At 48.0% G+C, this 16,848-nt stretch overlaps 1 protein-coding gene across 5 annotated transcripts in view; it reads left to right on the top strand.

Moving 5' to 3' along the window:
* Window positions 1-4,366: 4,366 nt before the first annotated feature.
* Window positions 4,367-16,848, top strand: part of PRXL2C (peroxiredoxin like 2C) — a 37,936-nt gene continuing 25,454 nt past the window's right edge. For 2 of the 5 annotated variants that reach the window (XM_081103521.1, XM_081103517.1), the window contains exons 1-5: window positions 4,367-4,655; window positions 5,070-5,138; window positions 6,686-6,739; window positions 6,915-7,020; window positions 12,466-12,597. In XM_081103521.1, the coding sequence (XP_080959647.1) occupies window positions 4,428-4,655; window positions 5,070-5,138; window positions 6,686-6,739; window positions 6,915-7,020; window positions 12,466-12,597 (589 nt within the window). In that variant the 5' untranslated portion in view covers window positions 4,367-4,427. Of the gene's footprint in view, window positions 4,656-4,985; window positions 5,139-6,685; window positions 6,740-6,914; window positions 7,021-12,465; window positions 12,598-15,408; window positions 16,412-16,848 lie in introns of those variants that run through there. The other 3 variants (XM_081103519.1, XM_081103520.1, XM_081103518.1) reach the window with 3 other exon arrangements.

Raw genomic sequence — 16,848 nt, 5'->3', positions numbered from 1 at the left:
TGGGGGAGTTTTACCAAACATTCAAGGAAGAACTAAAACCTATCCTTCCCAGACTATTCCAAAAAATTCAAGAGGAAGGAACACTTCCAAGCTCATTCTATGAAGCCAGCATCACCCTAATACCAAAACCAGATAAAGACAACACAATGAAAGAGAATTACAGGCCAATATCCCTCATGAACATAGATGCGAAAATCCTCAACAAAATCTTAGCAAATCAGAAATAGCAGTACATCAGAAAGATCACACACCATGACCAAGTAGGATTTATCCCAGGGATGCAAGGATGGTACAATATTCGCAAATCAATAAACGTGATTCATCACAAAACAAATTGAGAGAAAAAATCCACATAGTAGTATCAATTGATGCAGAAAAAGCATTTGACAAAATCCAACACCCATTTTTGATAAAAACTCTCAGCAAGGTGGGAATAGAAGGATCATACCTCAACATAATAAAAGCCATATATAACAAACCCACAGCCAACATCATACTCAATGGACAAAAACTAAAACCATTTCCCCTAAGAACAGGAACAAGACAGGGATGGCCACTCTCACCACGCCTGTTAGACATAGTACTAGAAGTATTAGCCATTGTGATTAGACAAGAAGAAGAAATAAAGGGCATTCAAATTGGAAAAGAAGAAGTAAAACTGTCCTTATTTGCAAATGACATGATATTGTATATAAAAAACCCTAAAGACTCCTTCAAAAAGCTATTAGACTTAATAAATGAATTCAGCAATGTAGCAGGATACAAAATCAACACCAAGAAATCTATGGCATTTCTATACACCAATAGTGAACTTAAAGAAAAAGAGACTAAAAAAGCAATCCCATTTACCATCACACCAAAAAAATTAAGATACCTAGGAATAAACCTAACTAAAGAGGTAAAAGACCTCTACTCAGAAAACTACAGGACGTTGAAAAAAGAGATAGAGGAAGACATAAACAGATGGAAGAACATACCATGTTCATGGATTGGTAGAATCAACATCATTAAAATGTCCATACTACCCAAAGCAATCTATAAATTCAACACACTTCCCATTAAAATACCAACGGCATATTTCACAGGCCTAGAACAAACTCTCCAAAAATTCATCTGGAATAAAAAAAGACCCCGAATAGCTGCAGCAATCCTGAGAAAGAAGGACAAAGTAGGTGGGATCTCAATACCAGATATCAAGCTGTATTACAAAGCCACTGTTCTCAAAACTGCCTGGTACTGGCACAAGAACGGACATATAGATCAATAGAACAGAATAGAGAGCCCAGAAATCGACCTGAACCAATATGCTAAATTAATATTTGACAAAGGCAAGAACATACAATGGAGTCAAGACAGTCTCTTCACAATAAATGGTGTTGGGAAAATTAGACAGATACATGCAAGAAAATGAAACTAGACCACCAACTTACACCATACACAAAAATAAACTCAAAATGGATAAAGGACTTAAATGTATGACAGGAAACCATAAAAATACTAGAAGAATCCAAAGGCAACAAAATCTCAGACATATGCCAAAGCAATTTCTTCACCGATACAGCTCCTGGGGCATTGGAAACTAAAGAGAAAGTAAACAAATGGGACTACATAAAAATAAAAAGCTTCTGCACAGCAAAAGAAACCATCAAGAACACAACAAGAAGACCCACTGCGTGGGAAAACATATTTGCCAATGTCATATCTGATAAGGGCCTAATCTCCAAAATTTATAGGGAACTCATACAACTTAACGAAAGGAAGATAAACAATCCAATCAAAAAATGGGCAAAGGACCTAAATAGACACCTTTCAAAAGAGGACATTCAGAAAGCCAAGAGACATATGAAAACTTGCTCAAAGTCACTAATCATCTGAGAGATGCAAATCAAAACAACAATGAGGTACCATCTCACACCTGTCAGAATGGCTATCATCAACAAATCCACAAACGACAAGTGCTGGAGAGGATGTGGAGAAAAAGGAACACTGGTGCACTGCTGGTGGGAATGCAGACTGGTGCAGCCACTATGGAAGACAGTATGGAGTTTCCTCAAAAAACTAAAAATGGAACTCCCATTTGACCCTGTGACCTCACTTCTAGGAATATATCCCAAGAAACTAGAAACACCAATCAGAAAGGATATATGCACCCCTATGTTCATAGCAGCACAATTCACCATAGCTAAGATCTGGAAACAGCCTAAGTGCCCATCAGTAGATGAATGAATTAGAAAACTGTGGTACATCTTCACGAGGGAATACTATGCTGCTATAAAAAAGAAGGAACTCTTACCATTTGCAACGGCATGGATGGAGCTGGAGAGCATTATGCTAAGTGAAATAAGCCAGTCAATGAAGGAAAAACACCACATGATCTCACTCACTCATGCATAATAAAGACCATTATAAACTTTTGAACAAAAATAGATACAGAGGCAGAGCTTCCTCGAACAGACTGTCAAACTACAGCGGAAAAGCCCGGGAGGATTGAGGGGCCAGGGGCGGGGCGGGGGCTGGGGGGCGTTTAAGAGATCAACCGAAGGACTTGTATGCATGCATATAACCAATGGACATAAGACACTGGGGGGTAGGGGAGGCTGGGGGATTGTTAAGGGCGGGAAAAAAGGAGACATATGTAATACTCTTTGTAATACTTTAAGCAATAAAACAATTTAAAAAAAGATTTCTTGGAGTTCTTTTTTTTTATTGAAATACCCTTCTAGGGATGTAGAGTAAAACATGCTATGTTTTAGAGTCATTTGAAATAGTTCTTCAATATGTGGATATGCCATCAGCTTGGAATACAGGTATGTTCATTTATGTTTATTTTTTCAATTAAGGGATTACATTACAATTGAACTAGCCAACAACAAGGCTCATACTAGAGTCAAAACTTACTTGCCTACTTAACTCTGTGGTTTTCTCTCAGTCCATCCAGTTTTTTTCAAACCGGAGAGTTCACTGCACCTAGGACATAGTAGGCGCTCAATAAATGCGTGCTGATTATTAAGTGGATGAATGAGTAAACAAATAGACTCACCATCATGACTTCTTTTCAGTGATGGCGTTTCCAACAACCCAAACAAGTAGATTGCAATTCAACATGAAATTAGAATGTTTCCTAAATCCAAGAATTCCTGCATCTCAAACTGGCTTTTACATAACGGGTGAAACATTATTTCTTCATCTGTTTACTAAGTTATTGTTTACTACTTACTAATTTCATAAAGAAACACTCAGTGACCTGGACTGGCAAGTTTTACAGAAAGAATAAAAAGGTTCTCTTTGCCCGGCTGATATGGCTCAGTGGTTGAGAGTCAAACTATAAACCCGGATGTCAAGATAGATTCTCCCTCAGGGTTGCTGGCTCAGATCCCCAGTAGGGGGCGTGCAGGAGGCAGCTGATCAATGATTCTCATCATTGATGTTTCTATGTCTCTTCCTCTCCCATTCTCTCTGAAATTATATATATATATATATATAAATGTAACTCTACACTTAAGTGTATATTACCCCGTTAATGATTACTTGGAAAAGAAAGTGACAGGGGCTGGGTTAGAAACGGAATATAAGCTAACACAATAGCAATGCTATTGGATCCCAGATATGTTGTCCTGGGTAAGAAAATCCTGGGCAACTGGTTCTCCTGAGTAAGAACTCAGGTCGGTCTGCCCAAGAGACTGCTTTCTTCCTAAATAACACTTTCCTCGCTCAGACCCATCCCACTTCCTATCAGGACTTTCTGTCAGCAACGCACACGCATCCAGACCTGCGGCCCCCACCCCGCCCCGCTGCGCCCTGCGCCTCCCGCGCCCCACTCCCCGCTGAGCCCCGCCTCCCCGGGTCCTGCGCCTCGCTGCGACCCGCCTCCCACGCACCGCCCCCCGCTGAGCCCCACCTCCCGTGCCCCGCGCCTCTGGCTGCACCCCGTGCCTCCCGCGCCCAGTCTCCCGCTGAGCCCCGCCTCCCGCGCCCCGTCTCCCGCTGAACCCCGCCTCCCGCTGAGTCCTGCGCCCCGCGCCCTGTCTCCCGCTGAACCCCGCCTCCCGCTGAGCCCCGCGCCCCGCGCCCCGCGCCTCTCGCTGCGCCCCGCGCCTCCCCACGCACCGCCCCCGGTAAGCCCCGCCTCCCGCGCACCGCCCCCGGTAAGCCCCGCCTCCCACGCACCGCCCACCTCCCGCGCCCTGCGCCTCTGGCTGCGCCCAGCGCCTCCCGCCCCCCACCCCCCACCCCCCCACCCCCCCACCCCGGTAAGCCCCGCCTCTCGCGCCCGCACCTCCCCGCGCACCGCCCCCGGTAAGCCCCGCCTCCCACGCACCGCCCCCCCCCCCCGCTTAGCCCCGCCTCCCGTGACCCTGGCGCCCACCTCGGGCCTATTTGTCCCACCCACTCGGGGCAAGAACGCGGGCCCTCAGACTCAGGACGCGATGGCCGCCCCGCCCCTGGCCCCGATCACGCGGCAGGTCAGCGGCCGCACCGCCGCAGTCCCTGTTCCGAGCGACCCCACCGCTGCCGCCCCGGTCCCGAACGGCCCCGAGCGCGGGCAGCCACTGGCCGCCTCCGTGGCCGAGCTCCCCGTGCTGGACGCGAATGGAAGGCCGGTGCCGTTCGGCGCGCTGTTCCGGGAGCGCCGAGCCATCGTGGTCTTCGTGCGGGTGAGCGCGGGCGGCGGGGCGACCGGAGCAGGGACCTCGCCAGCAGCCCGGGTGGAGGTGGCTTCCCCAGCCGCGGCGGGGAGACCCTTCAGGGCAGAGGGTCGGGTCGGAGGCGGCATCCGCCCGCCCTTCCCAGGGCCGCCCACTGGGGGCGTCGGGAGCGCGGGGGGGGGGGGGGGGGCCCTGGCTTCCCAGACGGGAAGGACCAGGAGCCGCCAGGCCCAGGCCCTTCCTCCGCCAGGGAGGAGGCCTCGCGGGGACGGGGCGCCCCGTTTTCAAGCCGATTGGGCGCCGCGATACCCTTTTCTACCCAACCTCGGTGCTGCTTAGCGTCCTGCGGACCGACGTGCTGTGTCCCGCTGCCCCCGGAGGGTGTGGGCTGCTGACTTGTTCTCTTTGCCGGTGGGGTTGCAGCATTTCCTGTGTTACACCTGTCAGGAGTACGTGGAAGATCTGGCCAAAATCCCCAGGAGTTTCTTACAAGTAAGTTTCCGAGAACAGCAGCGCGCCCTGCTCCCGGGCTGGGGCACATCCCCACATTTATCAGCAGGCGGTGGGGTGGGGGCGGGGGGAGCTCCTTACCCGGTTCTCACCTCCCGCCTCTCCAGCTCCTCCTAAGGGGCGCTTTAGAGACCATTCCGGCTCCATGTGTTGGTGCTGCGGCTTATGAACATGCCAACCACACTAATACTTTTGACGCTACCCAGTAACCTGCCTACTCACAAATGTTGGGTGATGAAGACCAAAAACACAAATGCTGGCAATTACTGATATTTCTTTCCTTAATTTTATAATAAAAACACTCCAGATAGTTGCTCATTACAGGGAAATACATATATCTTAAAGGTGAAAAATTGTGTGTGTAATGGGGTGCACATTCCACCTCCCTGTGACAACCAAACACATGTGTTTTTCGTCAGGCACATGCATAGAGATTTGTCCCCAGGTGAGCTTTCCAGTGAAGGCATTGGGCAGCCTTGGTAAAACTCAGGTCTGTTTTCCCCAGACCTTACCATTGGGATGTGAAAAATAAAACTGATAAAATAATACTACTTTAATCATTTTTTAAAAATATATTTTATTGATTTTTTACAGAGAGGAAGGGAGAGAGATAGAGAGTTAGAAACATCGATGAGAGAGAAACATCGATCAGCTGCCTCCTGCACATCTCCTACTGGGGACGTGCCCGCAACCCAGGTACATGCCCTTGACCGGAATCGAACCTGGGACCCCCGAGTCTGCAGGCCGACGCTCTATCCACTGAGCCAAACCGGTTTCGGCTGCTGAAGTATTTTTATTGATTCGTTTTTAGAGAGAGGACAAGGGAGAGGGAGAGAGAGAAACATCAGTGTGAGAGTGAAACATCAATCGGCTGCCTCCTGCCCACCCCCTAGTGGGGACTGAACCCACAGCCTTCTGTTGCACAGGACACCACCCTGCTCACTGGGCCACATCAGCCAGGGCTATTCTTCTTTAAAGTACACTTGGGGTGAGTGTAGAGAATTACTGACTACTAGAGGCCTGGTGCACGAAATTTGTGCACAGCTGGGGGGGGGGGGTTTGTCCCTCAGCCCGGCCTGCACCCTCTCCAATCCAGGACCCCTGCCCGCCTGATTGCCCCTAACCATCTCTGCCTGCCAGCCTGATCCCCCTTACTGCTCTCCCCTGCCGGCCTGATCCCCCTAACTGCTCTCCCCTGCCAGCCTGATTGCTCCTAACCACCTCTGCCTTGGCCCCCGCCACCATGGCTTTATCCGGAAGGATGTCTGGAAGGATATCCGGAAGATGTCTGGTCTAATTAGCATATTACCCTTTTTTTAGTATGGATATAAAAGTTCTTACTTAGCAAAAGATCATCAGACTGAAACATTTTACCGTACATTTCTTTGCTGTAACTCACATTTCCCATTTATTCCATTCTTCTAGAAGCCTATAATTAGCTTTGGAATGGAACAAAAGAGTTGCATAAGGGGAAGTTGTAGGGAACATAATTTCTAATAGTATGTACATGTGTGTTTTTTCTCCTGAAGGAGGCAAATGTCACCCTTATAGTGATTGGACAGTCATCCTACCATCATATTGAGGTAAATGTATAACAAATTGAAAAATTAACAGATTAAAACTAACAGACATAGCAAGTATATGATTTGAACCAATAAGTATAGGTTGTATTTACTGAAATTAAGTTAGATTATAATTACTTTTCTCTCTTATATAATTTTTTTTCTTGTAAAGGTCTCACATATTCTCTTTTTGCAGCCTTTTTGCAAACTGACTGGGTATTGTCATGAAATCTACGTTGATCCTGAGAGAGAAATTTATAAAAGATTGGGAATGAAAAGAGGTGAAGAAGTTACCTCCTCAGGTAACTTACACATGACATGTCTCAAATAGAAAACACTGATGATGTATTTTTACATTTGAATCTATATGCTTAGGGGAAGAAATGGTAAGTTAATAACTCAGACTGTTTCTTATGATTCCTGTAAGCATTCCATATCCACCAGACCCTAAAAGGTTCCTTTCTGGGGGTGTAATGACATGGAAAGCTGCAAAGTACTAAACATACTTCGTGTGTGTGTGTGTGTGTGTGTGTGTGTGTGTGTGTGTAATGGAAAAGATTTTAAAAGATATTGCAGTGCTAACCCCAATGAATAGAAGTGAGAAAAATGGCTTTTATGTGTTTTTAAAATGAGTACATTTTACCTTTATGATTAAAAGAAAATAATTGCTTAAGCTAATATACTAGTACTTTTACTAGGAGCCTAGTACACGAATTCATGCACCCTGAAAAGAACTGTGGGCCGCGAGGCTGCAGTGGGCACAGGGGCGGGTCTCGGCCCATCCTCCGCACCCCTGCCCAGCCCCTCCTGCCGCGGCCCCATTCCCTGTCTGCCAGCAGCCCTGCTCTCACCGCCACGCTCCTACATGCTGACAGCACCGGCTCCACTCGAACCTGCTGACTGTGCGGAGCCATTGGGGCTGGTGCCAGCAGTGGGTGCGAGTGGGGCTGGTGCCAGCAGTGGGTGTGAGTGGAGGCTGCTTCCCCAATCGCCCCTCAGGACCAGGGGGAGGTGGAGAAGCCCTTAGGGGCAATCGGGGTCAGCAGCCACCACACGCACCTGCTGACGATGCTGAGTGATTGGGGCCGGCGCTGGGTGCCGGCTGCGGATGCGAACAATGGCTCCGGTGCCAGTAGCCAGTGCAGGCGGAGCTGGCGCTGACAGCAGGTGCAAGCACCCAGTGGGACCATGGTGCGTAGAAGCAAAGAAATTTCAGTAACCACCAGAGGCTCACCCCAATGATAGCGACCAGCGCCCTATCTTGGTCTGGTGCCCCCACTCACCTACTCCACCATCCCGCCGCAGCCGATGCCTGCCATGTTCTGTGCGCACCCCCTGGTGGTCAGAGCATGTCATAGCGACTGGTTGTTTGGTTGTTCAATTGTTCTGCCGTCCAGTCTATTTGCATATTAGGGTTTTATATACTATACTAGAGGCCCGTTGCACGAAGTGATTCGTGCAATAGGCCTTCCCTTCCCCTGGCTGCCAGTACCGGTTTTCCTCCGGCACCCGGGACCCAGGCCTTTGCTGCTCCGGCCAGAGCCTTCAGTCTTTGCTCCGCTGCTTCATGCCTATGTATGCAAATTAACCACCATCTTTCTTAGGTTAATTTGCATACTCTCCTGATTGGCTGGTAAGCATAGCGGAGAGACGGTCAATTTACATGTTTGTCTATTATTAGGTAAGACTAGGGGCCTGGTGCACGAAATTTGTGTATTGGGGGGTGGAGGAGTGTCCCTCAGCCCAGCCTGCCCCCTCTCACATACTGGGAGCCCTCAGGGGATGTCCTATTGACGGCTTAGGCCCGCTCCCTGCTCCCCCTGGGGAGCGGGCCTAAGCCACAGTCTGGCCTCCCTTTGTGGGAGGTGACCGGGCTGATCAGGGGAAGGCACCAGCCCCATCACCCCGCTGCTGCAGCCACTGCCAGTCACCGCAGCCAGCAAGGTTTTTTCATCAACATGGACTCCAGTCCCGTCACCATGAAAAAATGACAACTTTCTTTAGGCATTTTCAAGATGTGTCTTTCATATAATAATGATTTCTTTATTATTTTTTTATCCTCACCTGAGGATATGTTTCCATGGATATTTAGAGAATGTGAAAGAGAAAGGGAAAGACAGAGAGAAACATCAAAATGAGAGGAACACTTTGATTGGTTGCCGCCTGCATGAGCCCTGACCTGGGCCCCGGCCAGGGAGGAGCCTGCAACCTAGGTACATGCCCTTGGTCAGAATTGAATCCAGACCCTGCCATCAGCAGGCCAAGGCATTATCCACTGAGCCAAACCGGCTAGGGCAGGATATGACATTTCTTAGCCCTCCAGCAGCGCACCTTCGTTTTTTTCACAGGGAGTGTGGTGAAAAACCCTAGATTACCATTTTGAATTCTTATTACCCAAGTTACTAAGAATATTACCAGTGGCATACAGGGAGCTTAACCAATAAGCAGTCAGAAAAGGTGCTTCCTCTGTAGTTCTCACCAATCAGTGGCTTGGCACCCCACCCACCCCTGCCCCAGGCTTGATGCCTCTGGCCCAGGCTTCAGGCCAGAGGCGTCGACCCCCATCACCCTCCAATCACCAGATTGGCCCCTTGCCCATCCCTGATGCCTCCGCCAGAGGTGTAAGGCCTGGGCAGGGGACCCCCATCTCCCTCCCATAGCTGGCTCCGCCCCCCGCCCAGGCCTGACGCCTCAGCCAAAGGCGTTGACCCCCATCACCCTCCAATTGCAGGATCAGCCCCTTTCCCAGGCCTGACGCCTCTCCCAGAGGCGTCAGGCCTGGGCAGGGGACCCTCATTTCCCCCCGATCACTGGCTCTGCCCCCTGCCCAGGCCTGATGCCTCTGGCCCAGGCATCAGGCCTGGACAGGGGACCCCCATCTCCCTCTGATCACCGGCTCCGCCCCCACCCAGGCCTGATGCCTCTGGCCCAGGCGTCAGGCCTGGGCATGGGACCCCCAGCCCCCTCCAATTGCTGGCTCCACCCCCTGCCCAGGCCTGACGCCTCGGCCAGAGGAGTCGACCGTCATCACCCTCTGATCACCGGATCGGCCCCTTGCCCAGGCCTGAGGCCTCCAGCAGAGCTGTCAGGCCTGGGCAGGGGACCCCCAGCTCCCACCATCCCCGACTCTGCCCCTGGTACCCACGATTTCTGGCACTTCCCCTGCCCAGACCTAAGGCCTCTGGTGGAGGCATTAGTCCTGGGCAGGAGACCCCCAGCTCCCCGCGATCTCCCGCTCTGCCCCTGCCCAGGCCTAATGCCTCTGGCCAAGGCATTAGGCCTGGGCAGGGGACCCCCAGCTGCCCAGGATTGCTGACTCCGCCCATGCTCCCCGCGATGGCTGGTTACGCCCCTGCCCAGGCCTAACTCCTCTGGCCTAACCCCCAGCTCCCTATGATTGCTGACTCCGCCCCTGCCTAGACCTAACGCCTCTGGCCAAGGCTAGGCCTGGGCAGGGGACCCCCAGCTGCCCAGGATCGCTGACTCCACCCCTGCTCCCCGCGATGGCTGGTTACGCCCCTGCCCAGGCCTAACGCCTCTGGCCTAACCCCCAGCTCCCTATGATTGCTGACTCCACCCCTGCCCAGGCCTAATACCTGTGGCCAAGGCGTTAGGCCTGGGCTGGGGACCCCCAGATGCTCACAATCACTGACTCCACCAATGCCTAGACCTAATGCCTCTGGCAAAGGCGTTAGGCCTGGGCAGGGGACCCCCAGCTCCCCACAGTTGCAGGCTCTGCCCCTGCCCAGGCCTAATGCCTCTGGCTGAGGCATTAGGCCTGGGCAGGGGACCCCTAGCTCCCCGCAATCTCACGCTCTGCCTCTGCCTAAACCTAATGCCTCTGACCGAGGCGTTAGGTCTGTTCAGGGGACCCCCAGATCCCCGCGATTGCAGGCTCCACCCCTGCCCAGGCCTAACGTCTTTGGCCAAGGCTTTAGGCCTGGGTAAGGGACCCCTAGCTCCCAGGACTGCCGGCTCCGCCCCTGCTTCCCGCTATCACTGTCCGGGGCAGCAAAGGCGCCCGGTTCTCCGATCACGGCTAGGGGGCAGGGCAAAGGCGGCCCCCAGGGCTGCCTTTGCCCTGCCCCCCGGCTCTTAGCTCCCCCCTGGGTTTCCGATCACCATCAGTGGCAGGGGGCTTCTTCCGTCCTTTCCCTTTTGCCTCCCAGCATTGTGCCTACATATGCAAATTAACCGCCATCTTTGTTGGCGGTTAACCGCCATCTTAGTTGGCAGTTAATTTGCATATCACCCTGATTAGCCAATGGGAAGGGTAGCAAAGTTACGGTTAATTACCATGTTTATTATTAGATAGGATAAATTCCTCATCTTCATGACTTAAAATACTTAATGTCCTTTCATTGATGAAATCTTGGTTTCATTTGAAGCCCAACTCAAAGGGGCTCTTAATAGTTCTTCAAGCAACTGCTTCCCTCGCTCTATTTTAACAGCACCTTGTACTTCCCTATATACTTAGTTACTGCGTGTGAAGTGGCTGGGAGTGTAGTTAGTTGAAGAGTTTGATGTTTTATTCACCATTATGTGGTCCACATTCCTGGCCCTTAGCACAATTCTTTATAAGTAATAGAGCTAAGTAAGCTTCAGGTGAACTGTTAAGATGTGTTTTAGGTAGGAAGAACTTGGCTTCTGAAATGCCAAGTAAGAAAACTCAGATCATTCATCTCAACAAACATTACTGAGCTCTCGTTAGTGACAGCCACTGTGTTGGGCGCTCCAGGAGGTGGTGATAGAAGACAACCTGCAACTTTGGCATATGGGGACGATGCCCCATCACATCATCTACTCTGAGAGCCAGAAGCAAAGAGCTCATTATGATCCAGTATAAGGGTTTGTAAGAGAGGAAAGCATGTGCTGGGAATGCCTGTGCCAGAAAAGTGAGGAGAGAGAGTCTGGGAAGGCTTCTCAGAGGAGGTGGCACTCTAAGTTCACTTTTTAAATACATTTTTATTGATTTTTTTTTTCTTTTAGAGATAGAGAGGAAAAGAGAGGGAGTGAGATATAGAATCCTATAAAACAGTAAAATTTAGTCTTTTCCCCATGTCTCCAAGCTAATGAGCCTGTGTTTTTTCTTGGTAAGATGACTGTCTATTCTCATGTAAACATGAAAGAAATAGAGGAGTTCAAGAGATGGGGGAAAATAACAGGTTTCTGGGAATATTAAGAAATCAGGCAGGTCACCCTGGCCAGGTAGCTCAGCTGGTGAGAGCATCGTCCCCATATGCCAAAGTTGCAGGTTCAATCTCCAGTCAAGGCACATACAAGAATCAACCAATGAATGCATAAATAAGTGGAACAATCTCTCTCGCTCGCTCTCTTGCTCTCTCGCTCCCCCTCCCTTTTCCTCTTCCTCCCTCCCTTCCTCTCCAAAATCAACAAATAAAAATTTTTTAAAAGATATCCTCAACCTGGGACAATTTTGCCCCCAGGGGACATTTGACATTGTCTGGAGAATGCTTAGTCCCTCATTTTGGTGGGTAGTGGGTGCCGTGTCATCTCATGGGTGTAGAGGGCAAGGGTGCTGCTCAGCACCTACATTGCACAGGACAAAGAATGCTCTCATCTAAAGCATCAGCAGTAGAGGCTGAGAAACCGTTCCTTGAAAGAAAAATAGACAAGTCGAAAGTTCGGATGACACACAAGAAAGAGAAGGCGTAACATCATCTTTTTAATATCTACTCATTGGAATATACAATGATAGCATCTAAAGACGCTTTTTAATATTGCAGGACCGAGCCCCCATGTAAAGTCAAACATCCTCTCAGGAAGCATGTGGAGCCTGTGGCGGGCGGTGACCGGCCCTCCTTTTGATTTTCAAGGAGACCCAGGTCAGCAAGGTGGGACCCTCATTGTAGGTCCAGGTAAGCATCCAGCCCAGACCCAAAGGACACTTGGTGCACTTCCGAAGTCCAGGGGCTACCTGCTTCTTCATAAAATAGTGGCCACGTGAAAGTGGGCAGCTGGGCATTGCGGCAGTCAGGATCTGTGCTTTCTCGGGGCACCTTGTGTTTTCAAAGGCGTGTGTGTATTTTGATGTCTGTCTATTGGATGTAATGTGCCCATCATTCCATGCCCGAGGGTTTTCAGGTATTTGGGACCGGAAAGGTCAGCGGTCGTTTGGTGAACTGTATGTGGCTGTAACACTTGGAAAAATTCAATGGAAGCCCTGGCCAGGTGGCTCAGTTGGTTGGAGCGTCATCCTGTACACCAACCAAAGGGTTGTGGGTTAGATATCTGGACAGGGCACATACCTAGTTGCAGGGTCAATCCCTCGTCTGTGAGTGTATGGGAGGCAACTGATGGATGTTTCCCTCTCACATTGATATTTCTCTCTCTCTCTCTCTCTCTCTCTCTCTCTCTCTCTCTCTCTCTCCTTCCTTCTCTCCCTCTCCCTCTCCCTCTCTCTCAAACCAATAAAAAAATATCCTTGGTCTCACCGATGTGGCTCAGTGGTTGAGCGTGGACCCATCCAGGAGGTCGTGGTTTGATTCCAGGTCATGGCACATGCCTGGGTTTTGAGCTCTATCCGCAGTGGGGGGTGTGCAGGAAGCAGCTGATTGATAATTTTCTCTCATCATTGCTGTTCCTATTTCTCTCCCTCTCCCTTCCTCTCTCTGAAAAATCAATAAAAACATTTTAAAAACATGTCCTTGAGTGAGGATTAAAAAAAAAAAAGGAAGTTCACTGGAGGTGAACATTCCAAATCAGAGAGTCATCAAGCACTGTTTTTGGGTCAATGGATGAGTCAATCTAGGTAGTTCTACCTACAAAACTAGGAGATGTGCTCAGTTCAGGAGGCAAGGCAGCCCCAGGGACCGCTCCTCCAATAACAGTTACTAAAGCCACATGCTTGCAATGGCTTTGTTGGTCAGTTTGGAAAACCTGGAATTCCTTGGCCCCACTCTGCTAAGTGGTTGAGTGTTGAATCTCTACCACCTTCAAGTACTGCAGTCAGGGACAAACACCCAACCTGACAGTGCCAAAAAGCAGTTGTAAACTGTCTTTCTTGGTTCTTCTTCCTTTTAAAATTGTCCACGTGAGTGAGTGTAGCTTCTAAGGGTTCTAAAATTTACATTTACTTTAATAAATTCCAGATAGCTAGAAGGCATTTAGAGAGAGGACTTTGAGCAAGCATTATGACGTTGGGGCTTTTTGCGTGTGGAACACTACAACAAGCTAAACCGTTATTTAAGCTCCCTTTCCCTCTCATGAGTTCACACCAGTTAGACCCGCGGAGAAGGAGCCATGTTTTATGACTGAGTCCTATGATTCGCCCAGAACAACATTAGCCACATTTCCCGTGGACTCGTTCCCATCCTCAGAGGGGACGGTGTTTTCTGAGCCCCTCAGCTCCACGTCGGGGTGTCACTGGGCCACATGTGCAGTTGTGTGAGGATGAAGAGCGCAGGGAGAGGGTCATTTGTGTCCAAGTTGGGAACATACTTTATAGGAGATTTTGATACACCTCCTGGGAGAAATAGAGCTCCTCTAAGGAGAAAGCGAGGTGTGCGTATTTACACAAATCTATCTCATGGCAAAACCAGTGTTTCATTTGCCTTATTTGTATTATTTGATAATAAGCCAGTTTGATATTAAATCTATAGTGATGACTAGAGACAGCAGATAAGTACAATGCAAAAAACATGCCTCTAATAATTTTTCCTTAATCTACTGTTTTAAGTTAAAATTCTCATCCTGAGCCCAAGAATATAAGTAAACAGAACTGGACTATAAATTATGACTTATTTATATTTGAGCAGTAAAAGAATTGTGGACATCTAAGTGTATCCTAAGTGATCGTCTTAATGTCCTTATTTTCAGCTTCTTTTGGTCTACAGTTATACTAGTAATGCAGATAGCCTTTTTTAAAAGATTTTTTTATTGGGGGGTGGGTGAAGATGTACAAAGGAGGGGAACACTTACGATAATGTCAACATTAAAAAATTTTAATAAATAAAAATAACAAAAAAAATGCTTGCAAAGTGAAAAGAAAAAAATCTTTCTTTTTTCTTTTTAGAGAGAGAGGAAGGGGGGAGAGAGAGAGAGAGAGAGAGAGAGAGAGAGAGAGAGAGAGAGAGAGAGAGATGTGATTGCAAAACATCCACGTGAGAGTGAAACATGAATGGCTACCTCCTGCACACCCACTACTGAGCTTGGGACCCTGGCATGTGCCCTGACCGGGAATAGTATGGGCAATCTTTCAGTGCACAGGACAACGCCCAACCAATTGAGCTACACCGGCCAGCGGGCAGATAGCCTATTAAATCAGTATCTAGGAGTGAATTTTTTTAAGCGAGTGATTTATTCCATTATTACATTTAAGAAACAGATGTGATTTTCCAGCTTGCTATCTATGTTAGTTCCACTTTCTGCCTGTGTGACAGGATATTTTATTTAATTATAACCTAATAGAAGGTCATCATTTAAGAATCATGCCCCTTGGACCTCATAAACATTAAGCATCACTCTTATTTAACCATGTCCTTGTCATGCTTTATTACCTTAATTTAGAATTACTATGGCGCTACACCAGAATATAATGTACTCTGAGTGAGTAATTTTTTCCTGGGGACTAATTAAAAGTTGACAAGCGTCCTTGATTCTAGGAAGCAATAAATCCAATAGGGAATAATAGATGCCAACCTCTGCCTTTTATTCTTATTGCCTTCTAGGCCACTACATCCATTTTATACACCATGACAGGAATAGACTGGATCACAAACCCATCAACTCTGTTTTACAGCTTGTAGGAGTCCAGCAGGTGGACTTCACAGGCAGACCTTCAGTCATCCATGTGTGACAGACAGACTGTCACTTTCCGATGGACCCTGAGACATGGCGCGAAATGTCAGAGTATATCCTTGTGCAGTGTCTACTCTGTCAGCCCTTGAGGAGTTCTGAAAACATAGAGACATGTACCCGTTGAACCGCATGCTGAGAGGCATTGATTGTCAAAAAATATGATGTATATTTATAATTTTATGGCTTTTAAAGTTTTAAACAAAATTTTATTTATACAAAGTAAACCTTTTGTGTGTTTTTTCTTTGTTACTCCTCACTCGAGAATATTTTCTCCATTCATTTACACAGAGTGGAATGGAGGAGGAAAGACAGAGAGAGAGAGAGACATCAATTGAGAGAGACACATCGATTGGTTTCTCCCGCATGGATCCTGACCCAGAGCTGGGATCAAGCCTGCAACTGAAGTATGTGCCCTTGACTGGAATTGAACCTGCAACCCTTCAATCTATGGGCCAGTTCTCTATCCATGGAGCCAAACTGGCTAGGGCCAAAATAAAACTTTAAAACCCATAAAATTGTAAATACTATTCTTATATTATGGTATATCCATTCAATATAAGGTTTTGGGGGGCCATAAAAAGCATAAATCCTTATGAAGAACATATAAGGGGAAAGTTAAGCAACTCGACATAATTTTATCCAGTGGAAAACAAGTTTAAAAAAGGATATTAAATTCTTATCTATTATTATATAATCACAGTTTTGTATGTATTTGTTTATATTTTTGTGTGTTTAGAAAAAAAGAAACAGAATCTTTTTTAAATTTATTATTTGTTTTAAGCCTGACCCAAGGGTATTTTTCCATTGCTTTTTTAGCTAGAGTGAAAGAAAGGGAGGAGGGGGAGAGAGAGAGAGAGAGAGAGAGAGAGAGAGAGAGAGAGAGAGAGAGAGAGAGAGAGAAAGATCAATGTGAGATAGACACATCGATTGGCCTGGGGAACAAACCTACAACACAGGATGTGTCCTTGCTTGGGAATCAAACCCAAGACCCTCTGGTGCCTGGGATGGCGCTCTAACCACTGAGCTATGCCAGCTAGGGCAACACCCCAGAATCTTGCTTGTAGGTATCTCTGTATGGCAGCATTTATTTTCTTTTTCACGCTGTTCTATATTTCCCAACTATTACATAGTAACCATTATTCATTTTTTGGTCAGGAAAAGGTCTTTAAAAATTATGTGAAGAATATATTCCTGTGCAACAAGCTCCAGGCCCTCAACAGTGCCATTATAGAGGCTGCACGGCCATATATTTCTATCGCAGTTGCTCTACTCGGAGGAAATGAGGCAAACCACACCTTCCTATAGTCTGT

Source organism: Myotis nattereri (genome assembly GCF_964212035.1).
Source record: "Myotis nattereri genome assembly, chromosome: 12".
NCBI classification, from domain to species: domain Eukaryota; kingdom Metazoa; phylum Chordata; class Mammalia; order Chiroptera; family Vespertilionidae; genus Myotis; species Myotis nattereri.
This window is presented reverse-complemented; position numbering and strand designations above follow the sequence as displayed.